Source organism: Rhinolophus hipposideros (genome assembly GCF_964194185.1).
Source record: "Rhinolophus hipposideros genome assembly, chromosome: 16".
Classification (NCBI taxonomy): Eukaryota; Metazoa; Chordata; class Mammalia; order Chiroptera; family Rhinolophidae; genus Rhinolophus; species Rhinolophus hipposideros.
In genome coordinates, this window is record NC_138062.1 from 41,807,764 (window position 1) to 41,817,796 (window position 10,033).

General features: G+C 45.4%; 1 protein-coding gene across 1 annotated transcript; it reads left to right on the plus strand.

Annotated features, from left to right (window-relative positions):
- The first annotated feature begins 4,043 nt into the window (after positions 1 to 4,043).
- Positions 4,044 to 8,196, plus strand: NEFL (neurofilament light chain). The gene is made up of 4 exons (XM_081076674.1): positions 4,044 to 5,280; positions 6,236 to 6,360; positions 6,773 to 7,071; positions 7,635 to 8,196. Exons 1-4 carry the CDS (start codon positions 4,234 to 4,236, stop codon positions 7,766 to 7,768), a joined length of 1,605 nt encoding a protein of 534 aa, XP_080932800.1. The 5' UTR covers positions 4,044 to 4,233; the 3' UTR covers positions 7,769 to 8,196.
- Positions 8,197 to 10,033: the final 1,837 nt, after the last annotated feature.

A 10,033-nucleotide genomic window follows, 5' to 3' on the forward strand; every position in this document is an offset into this window, starting at 1 on the left:
TTCAAAGAAAACCTATTTACAGGACTGAAAAATGAAGGTATTTTAGGTAGCAAAAAGGTGGAAGTCATGATGTAGTTATTTTAAAGAGTTTAGGTCAGCTAAGTTGCATTTTAGGTCATTAATTCCTGAAAAGGTGTTTTATAAACTGATATTTAGAGTAATGTGTAAAACGTGACAGCACCAGTTATGTGTCATGTTCCACTGGTAGCCTCCATTTTATTTTACATTAGGGTCTTTTAAGAAACCTGTAGTACAACAATCAGAAAGTATATTGCCACCGCTAGCTGTCCGACTGAAACATGCTCATGAACAATTTCCTCATGGTATAAATCAGTTCACACTGGTGTCCCCAACACGTGAGAGGTTTACTACACACACACACACACACACACACACACTCTAGACTGCAGACTAGTCTAGGAATTTGATGCAATTATCAAATTCCACAGAGACATATAGAAGCAGCGAATGCCTGTGGCTGCAGTGTGTATAATGAGTAGAATACTGCCCAGGCTGGAAGCAGATAGAGCTTAGGTTTGAAGTAGCTGTGTGAGTTGGCAAATTACTTACCCTTTCTGGGCCTCAGCTGTTGGCTCTGAATAACCATCACGGGGATTTTATAATTCTTAAATAATAGATTTCAAATGCCTTTCACAGGATATGGGTCCTGCACGTGTTTATTTCCTTCATTCCTTGCATCGACACACTGATGCCAGCTTTGCTGACGCTGATGTGTCCATACAACTGATGGTGAGGTGAATGGAGACCCATCCATTGTTCTGGAGTAGGACTAGGCCCCCAGCTCACTGGTGGCAGGTGAACTCTGCTCCCTTCACCCCCAGACGGATGCCTTTCCGATACTGCCTCATAAGAATTTGAGCCTAAAGCTGAGCTTTTCCAAACAATATAGCATTTCCTGCTGTGCCAAAGCATTTAAGAATAATGAAAAGTCACCAGGCCCTGTCTATCCATCTGAAGCTTTCTGACTCTATTGGCACTGGAGAAGAAGTAAAACTTTTTCAGTGGTTCTAAGAATTATATTTTATGAGCTTTGTGGTAATGTTAATATATTTTATCTTTAAACTAAACCATGTCGAACAGTCCCTTAGGGGATTACAGAGATATCGGAGATAAGCAGCGTGGGAGAAATTTTATTAGTGCATTTCATCAACATACTTCTCTATTTGTTTTCTAAATAGTTTTTATCTCCTAGGAGTATGTTGTGTTGGCAGCCCTCAACCAGTTTCTTGTTGGTGGAGAATATTCTTAAAAGGGAATAAATACACAAACGTGTAGCAAGCCCCAAAGCTTTCCTCTAAAGAAAAAATGACACCACTGCAAACAATATTAATGAAGAAAGGTTCAAGGTAAGGGCAAGAAAAAGTCGAGTTTTTTTGTTTGTTTGTTTGTTTGTTTTTCCTAACAGATTTTTTAAAGTTGCTCATTTTACCTTTGGTTTGACACACAGAAAAATGTCATGTGGACATTCAGAGCAAAATGCTGGGAAGAGAATTGAAAAAGGAGGAGGCCTGGACAGAATGTTTGAAAACCAGGCAGACACCTAGCAGAGGAAGGCTGAAAGTAGTGTAGACACAGGCTGGGAGCAGGAGCCCTACTAAAGCACAACTGTAGTGGAGAAGGAGGTGGCTGTGCCAGGAGCTATCTTAAAAGACTCGAGCTCTGCATTGGTAAATACAGTTCCCCTCTCCCTCGCCTCACTCCCTGTTCGCCAGGTTCAGCAGGGTAGAGAGCCTGACTAAGGGCCCTGCCTTCTTCTTCCCACCCTTCCCCACTCCCGTGTGCCTCCCTGTTCAGCTACCCAGCAGGTGCCCCACAGGTTTCTCTCTCTGCAGCATCTCAGCACCCCTCCCTCTTCCTGGTCAGCCTCCTCTGCAGTCAAAGACTTCAGCCAGGAGTGTGGCAAAAAAAAAAAAAAAATAAAATAAAATAAAATAAATACCCACAATAAAACAAACAAACAAACAAAAACGCTGATGTAGTTCATATCGCTGAGGGTGACCTGAAACGTGGAGGGAAGGGCGCTGACACACAGGAAATGAATTCGTCATTACCCAAGAGTGGTGGAGGCAGGCTCACACAACGCGAGTGTGAAACCATGTGGTTTATATGGGGCAGGTTAAAAAAAAAAGAAGAAAAATTCACTGCCAGTTTTTATCCACATATGGGTAAATGGGAGCAGACAAAAATATGGCTTATCTAGGTTCTCTCCCACCCCCCTCATTCTCCTGAGCGAAGCCCTCCCTCCTAGAATCACTGATGAATGGTGGAGACCGAGGACACGTGGGTTATAAAATGTCATCAGAATAAGTGTTGTACCATGTCTGCCAGGGCCAAGAGAAATTCAGGACAGCCTAATGGCTTAGGCTTGAAACGCTAGAATGATGGAGGGTGGATGAACCTCTTGATAGATTTTAAACCAGCAGAGTTAATGTTTCTGAAGTTGCATGATTTGAAACGATAGAGATTGTTTCGAAACCCCAGGAAAGTTCTTTGTTGCACAGTCTTTCCCTCTACTCTGAAAGGGTAAGGGGTCCGAATCGCAGGTATGTTAGAGCTGCTGCAAAGCAAACCTCAGAGACAGCTCCCCCGGCCCTCCTGTGGGGAGAATGCAGTACCTCCGGGAGCAGCTGTGTGTGGTGCTGGCTCCAAATACCTCACCCTAGCTCGCAACATCAACCGGAAAGCGATTCCGGCTTCTCTATGTGTAAACTATTATCACGTTTCCCCTTAGTTTGCCTTAATAAACAAAAATCAGTAAGTTGCAGTCAAACACTACTCTTACACAAATAAAACAAAAATGAAACGCTTACTTAGAAAAATTTTAGGTATCTTATGCAAATGTCTGCTGTCCGCCCTAAAAAGCGTAATGTGCAGTGTGCGCTGCAAATCGCAGGACCTCACCACTGTGCCTGACGACGTGCGCAGTTTCTGGTGTCTGGGTGTTTCCTGAAGGAAACCCATGGATTTCTGACTGTATCTGTTACCTCCTCATTAGAGTGAATCCGGGGAAAGAATCACGCGGCTATTTGTTGTCCGCCCCGAAAGGAGATGTCTCGGGTCTGAGTTCTCCTCCCGGGAGACCGCCCTCGGGCTCCGGGCTTGCAGCGGCCGCTTCCCTGAGTCACCACCTGCGCGGCTTGTGGAAATCATCAGGTTGGGTGCTACACAAGTGTAAAAAGAGGGAAAGGGGCTTTTAATGTGATGGGGTTGTGGGTGTCAAACAGGAATTTAGCTCGGTGGCGATGCAGGTAGCATTTACAGTGTGACGTGTCCGCCGCGGACCTCACAGCTGCCTTTGCAGTCGGGTTTCTCCCCGGTTAGTTTCAAACTCATTATCCTGCACCTGCACGCTGGACCACGCGACAGGCGACAGGCATCGGAGGCTTCCTTCCCCGGAAAGAAATGAGAAAATCTGGGGACACTAAAAGGCTGATATTATTTGCTCGAAAGGTTTAGAAATGCTAAAGTCAACACCTGCAGTGCTGCAGTTTCACTTGTGTACGGCTGTGTCCAAGCAGCGCATTAAAGAAAAAAAAAATAGCCCGGAGAAAGGGAGATGAATTAAAGAAAGTGCCAGAAACAACCTCAAAAAAATATACAACTTTCCTCCATATAGGCCGCTGACAGGCAGCCTTAGACTATCAGTGTCCTACAGGCACTGCATTGTCACCATAAACACCGTGGGGGATGACGACCGGGACCCCTGGCGGGGAAGGGGGGAGTTAGGGAGAAGCGTGTCTCCAAGGTACCGGGATCTGGAAAGCTAAGGTGTCAGTAGGCAGTGAGAACCTGTTATTGGGGACATTTTTCGATTGCCAGTGATACGAGGTCAAGTTGTAAGTAGGATGGGGTGAGAGAACGTGCGCTAAGGAAATGAGTGAGAGGGTATGGGGGTCTCAGAGAAAACAGGGAGCCTCGGAGGAAAGTGGAATGGACGAGAGCCGCAGCACCCCGGCGGCCTGTCGCTCGCCCCGCCTTCCTTTTGCGCAGAATCTTCCCCGAGCTGCAGCAGCGCTGCCCCCACCGGCCGGCGCGCAGTGATGGATCGCAGGCTGCGTCAGAACACTCCCCGCGTATAAATAGGGGTGGCGGAACCGCGCCGAGCCGCACACAGCCATCCATCCTTCCCTCTCCCTCTCCCTCTCTTCCCCGTTCTTCTTTCTCTGTAGGCCCCTCTCTCCGCCGCCAGCCCGAGAGGCACCGATCGCCACCATGAGTTCCTTCAGCTACGAGCCGTATTACTCGACCTCCTACAAGCGGCGCTACGTGGAGACGCCCCGGGTGCACATTTCCAGCGTGCGCAGCGGCTACAGCACCGCGCGCTCCGCTTACTCCAGCTACTCGGCGCCCGTGTCCTCGTCGTTGTCGGTGCGCCGCAGCTACTCGTCCAGCTCGGGGTCCTTGATGCCCAGTCTCGAGAACCTTGACCTGAGCCAGGTGGCCGCCATCAGCAACGACCTGAAGTCGATCCGCACCCAGGAGAAGGCGCAGCTGCAGGACCTCAACGACCGCTTCGCCAGCTTCATCGAGCGCGTGCACGAGCTGGAGCAGCAGAACAAGGTCTTGGAAGCCGAGCTGCTCGTGCTGCGCCAGAAGCACTCCGAGCCGTCGCGCTTCCGGGCGCTGTACGAGCAGGAGATCCGCGACCTGCGCCTGGCGGCGGAAGACGCCACTAACGAGAAGCAGGCGCTGCAGGGCGAGCGCGAGGGGCTGGAGGAGACTCTGCGCAACCTGCAGGCGCGCTACGAAGAGGAGGTGCTGAGCCGCGAGGACGCCGAGGGCCGGCTGATGGAAGCGCGCAAAGGCGCCGACGAGGCGGCTCTCGCCCGCGCGGAGCTCGAGAAGCGCATCGACAGCCTGATGGACGAAATCGCCTTTCTAAAGAAGGTGCACGAAGAGGAGATCGCCGAGCTGCAGGCGCAGATCCAGTACGCGCAGATCTCCGTGGAGATGGACGTGTCCTCCAAGCCCGACCTCTCCGCCGCGCTCAAGGACATCCGCGCCCAGTACGAGAAGCTGGCTGCGAAGAACATGCAGAACGCTGAAGAATGGTTCAAGAGCCGCTTTACCGTGCTGACGGAGAGCGCCGCCAAGAACACCGACGCGGTGCGCGCCGCCAAGGACGAGGTGTCCGAGAGCCGTCGCCTGCTCAAGGCCAAGACCCTGGAAATCGAAGCGTGCCGGGGCATGAACGAAGCGCTGGAGAAGCAGCTGCAGGAGCTGGAGGACAAGCAGAACGCCGACATTAGTGCTATGCAGGTATGGCACCAGGCAAACCACAGTGGGGGCGGGGAGGGGGCTGCAGAATCGAGTGGGGTGCGGTTGAGGTCGCCCAGAAAGTGGAGGCCAGAGATGAGGCCTCTGCCAGCAGCTATTGGGGGTGGGGGGGTAGGGCTCTACTCCTTGGACTGTGTGGGAGGGGTGGGACACTTGGAAGGCTGGGGCGGGGGCGGGAATGCAGTCTGGAAAGTCGTGCTACCAATGTAATAGCTCCGCATTAAAGCTGCCCTGCCCTGCAGGGGGTTGAGTGGGTGGGAGGAGGGGTGGGGGTGGGAGCTGGGCGTTGCCTGCGGCCTGCTTCAGCCTCAAGTTGCTCTTTGGCAAAGATTAGACCGCGCTGTTAATAAACTCAACGATGAGCTCTCCTTACCGGTAGTTCAGAAGGATACCTGTGACCAGCAAGCTTTCTGACTTGTTTTACCAACCACTCCTTTCTCTTAGCAGGTATACAGGAATACAGTCAAAATTGTAGTAGGTAATGATATTCGCAATAAGACATTTCTTCTTTAAGGATTTCCATTTTCTGGGGAGAAAAAAGAATAATACAGATAAATAGAAAATATTTTAGATAAAATAAAATTTAAAAAAATCTAGCTACTTCCTTCACCTATAAAGAAATGGATTTCTTGAATGTGACTTAGATAAAGCTAACCAATGAATGAGAAGCACAGTTAAAAAAAAATCAGTTTAGTTCCTTGTAGGCATTTTATGATGATCGTTGGACTATTAAACAAAAAAAGAATTTGTTTTTAAGGCAAGGAAGGGAGAGGTTAACAAAGAAGGCAGTTTTGACTTGGGGAGATTTTATCTAAGGTATGCACTTTGATTTTAATTAAACCAAGGCCTTTTACTATTATATACTACAGTAAAATGACAGCAGTAGTTATATATACCTGGATTTCTTCTCTCTCTCTCTCTTTTTTTTTCCCAACAGGACACAATCAACAAATTAGAAAATGAGTTGAGAACCACAAAGAGTGAAATGGCACGGTACTTAAAAGAATACCAAGATCTCCTCAATGTGAAGATGGCTTTGGACATTGAGATCGCAGCTTACAGGTAAACAAGGAAGGGTCAAAGCCTCAGCCATTCAGCCTCAGGAAGATCAGGTTTCATTTATGTGGAATCAGAAACCTTCAGGAGTAGTCTGTTGAAATAATTGTTTGCTTTTTGGCTTTTTCCAAGCAGGTATTTAGACAAACATTAGAATTTAACCCTAATAATGAATCCTGTTCTTAGCTTCCCATTTTAAATCTAGTAGGACCCCATTTAAAGTTGTTGGTTGTTGTTGTTTTGGTCTCAATCACCACATGCCCAGCATTAGATTTTGATAATTGCCACCCCTGCTCCTGCTTGCAGATGCCTTTAAGGCTGGCATTAGGAAAAGACAATGAGTGGTGGGCTCAGAACAAGTCATTCAACACACTTCCTGTATTCATGTTTGGTAACCACCATGTCCCTGCCTCCCCAGGAAACTCTTGGAAGGTGAAGAGACCCGACTCAGTTTCACCAGCGTGGGAAGCATAACCAGCGGCTACTCCCAGAGCTCTCAGGTCTTTGGCCGATCTGCCTATGGTGGTTTACAGACCAGCTCCTACCTGATGTCGGCACGCTCCTTCCCTTCTTACTATAGCAGCCACGTCCAGGAGGAGCAGATCGAGGTAGAGGAGACCTTGGCTTCAAAAACTGAGGAAGCCAAGGACGAAGAAGAACCTGAAGAAGAGAAGGAGAAGGAAGAGGGAGAGGAAGAGGACGGGGAAGAGGAAGAAGGTATGATAAAAAGACAAACCCCTACAACTTCAAGTGCAAACTGACTGTGGATATGTGTTAGGAGATGGGTAAGACACATGAAGACTTGTCTATGCCAAGAAAGTTCCATTCGTATATGTGTTTAGAATGTTAAACGATACATTTCTCCTTTTGGAAGCACCCAATTTCTCAAATTGGCTATCCTCCCAGAGAGGCACATCTCTACTGAGCTTGGTAGTTTTTTTGAAAATAGCTGTTTTCATTCTTACTAAATATTTTAAAATATATTCATTGAACACAGCAGTTTGGTGTCCTAAAGAATAAAAATAAATAACCAGGCACATAAGAAAAGAAATACTGAGGTCCTGGAGAGGAGTAGAGCTTCCAGTATCTAGAAACGATCTCATTCTATTTAAATATGTAGAATGGGCAAATTATTCCTGGCTAGCATTGTCTGTTGCATGTGTTTGGGGAGAGTCGAGTCGTGAGGTGTTTGGGAAGATTTCCCCCAAAGTCTGAGCAGAAATGTGTGGACTGGACTTACTCTGGATTTGGAGTTTGTACATTTTCTTTTTCTGTTAAAGCTGCCAAGGAAGAATCTGAGGACGCGAAGGAGGAAGAAGGAGGTGAAGGTAAAGAAGACATTAAAGAAGCGGAGGAGGATGAGAAAAAAGATGAAGGTGCTGGGGAGGAGCAAGCAACCAAAAAGAAAGATTGAGCCCCCCTTTCCTTAATGATTCCAGGAATAATCCTTCCGAAATCATATCTACCCCATCACCAAACATGCAGTTGAGTTCCAGTCACTATATGAATTAAGAAGTCAACATATGTATAATTCTGAGATGACTCAGGTTGGACCTTAAATGTTGTGCTATGACTTTTCTCCTCCTGCAGAGTATCTGTTTGCTTGCAGAGTGGCTTCCTGGCTTGCTGCCAGCCTGTGCATGGTCCGTGCTTATGAGTTCAGGATCTATGGCAATGTGAATAATCCAGATGTTTACAATTCAAAACACATGAATAAATGAATTCACTAATGTTGATGTTAAACTTCGTGGAAAAAAATAGTCCTTTGAACCTTTGGTGGTTAGAAATTAAAGACCTCGAATTATGTGCAATAAACAGTAAATAAAGTTACACTGAGTGACATTTCTTGCTGTGGTTGTTGACTTAATTAAACTATCTTAAAGAAGGCACCAGTATAAGCCATATACAAGTGGACTATTGACCTCCAAATTTTTGAAGCCAAAATATTAACAATCACAATGCATCTTCCTCCTTAATTGGTAATTATGAGGGATATAGTTAGGTCATAACCATTCATGAAATCTCTTCCTTCAAAAATTTGACTGATAATAAACTTGAGTAAATGAGAGTCTCTGGGGTTTTCTTTTTCTTTTTTAAGTAGTGATATACTTTGCCCCATAAAATGTACGATATAATATTGGGAATGACTTGGAGGCGATTCTGAAATTCTGTGATAAATATACCCTTAATAGAAAACAAGTAATGTTTAAACTAGTATATAATAATAAATGCAATTTGGATAGATGGTGAGTCCCAACTGATCATCATTATAACCACATTAAAATATATAGTCTAAGTATCATGGGCAGAAATTGAAATCCAAGCAAATGATATAATCAGAAGGAATAATTTTTATCAATGTATAATAATGGAGAGAGAAAAGAAAAAGTTATTTGTCAATTGCAAACACGTTGCCTGCAACCCTGAGCTCGTGATTTAATGTGTTGTTAGCTTTTTCTGTTGCCTCGAGTAAATAATATTTAATGTAGTTTTTAAGAACTACAGATACAGGTAATGAAATTGTAATAAGTCACGAAAGGGGGAAGACGCTATATGTGTATGTTACAGTGCCATTGCTCTGCATGTCTATTGGGAAATATGTGAATTTCAATGATAGCTCTAACTGGTTGGACATTGCATCAATACCACCCCATTTGTCCTCTGTGTCCACTCTAAAGTTATGACAGCTCTTGCATTTGCACTTGATGTGGAATGTTGATGAAATTATTGATGATCTGCTGTTCTGCTACTGTTCTTAAACAATTGCTTGGTCAGCTGATTTCGTTTGATGTTTTTTTTTTCTTTAGTTAACTTTTGAAAGTCATGAATTTAACCTGAAAGCAAAGTGGTTTCTATTTAAAGTTACCTGATCCCTTCACATTACCTATTTCTAGTTAAGTATACATCACCATGCAAATAGGTAAAATATTGCTTTACCTATCATGATGCTATGAATTTGAATTATAAAGATTATCAGTACATGGGCTTCTGTAAAGACTAGCAGTCACCTCAGAAACCAAGCTTTTCTCATTTACGTTCATTAAACATGGGATGCTGCACATGGTAAAACTCAGAGAGATGCAAATTACATGTAAAAAAGTAACTTGAGCCAAATGGAAACAGCTGGTTGGTTTGAGAATTATCTTGAAGTGAGAACATTGTACCATACTCTATCCTGTGTGCCATAATAAAATACTGAAAAACCTAAACTAAATGGATTTGAAGTCTTTAAAAAAATTTTTTTTTAATGTGGTACCTTGCTCAGTACCCCTCTCCCTTCTGTTTGGCCCCCTACCCCGCCCCCAAACTTCAGTTCTCTTTCTCAGTTAATGACATTGACTCCCAGTTAATGACAGCAATCCCCAGTCATCCAATTCTGCAAACCAGACTGGGCATGACATCATCCCTCCCCTTTCCTCCCCCCATGCCTCTAGTCTAATCTATCACCGAGTCCTATTGATTTGACTGCCTACATATCCTGAATCACCACCCTCAGGAACCTCCCGGTGTCTACACGTATCCTTCAATCAGCACACAACAATAAGCTAATCTTTGGGAAAGGAAAACTTGATCATGCCCTCCCATGGATTAAAACCTTCCAGTAGTTTTCCATTTTTGTAAATATAAACACCAAAATCTTAAAGGTGATCTTCAATGCTTGCAAAGACCTGACCCTGCA

Coding starts and splice junctions, on each gene's coding strand:
- NEFL (XM_081076674.1), top strand. CDS start 4,234: ATGAGTTCCTTCAGCTACGAGCCGTATTACTCGACCTCCTACAAGCGG. Junction 5,281..6,235: donor CCGACATTAGTGCTATGCAG/GTATGGCACCAG, acceptor TTTTCCCAACAG/GACACAATCAACAAATTAGA. Junction 6,361..6,772: donor ATTGAGATCGCAGCTTACAG/GTAAACAAGGAA, acceptor CTGCCTCCCCAG/GAAACTCTTGGAAGGTGAAG.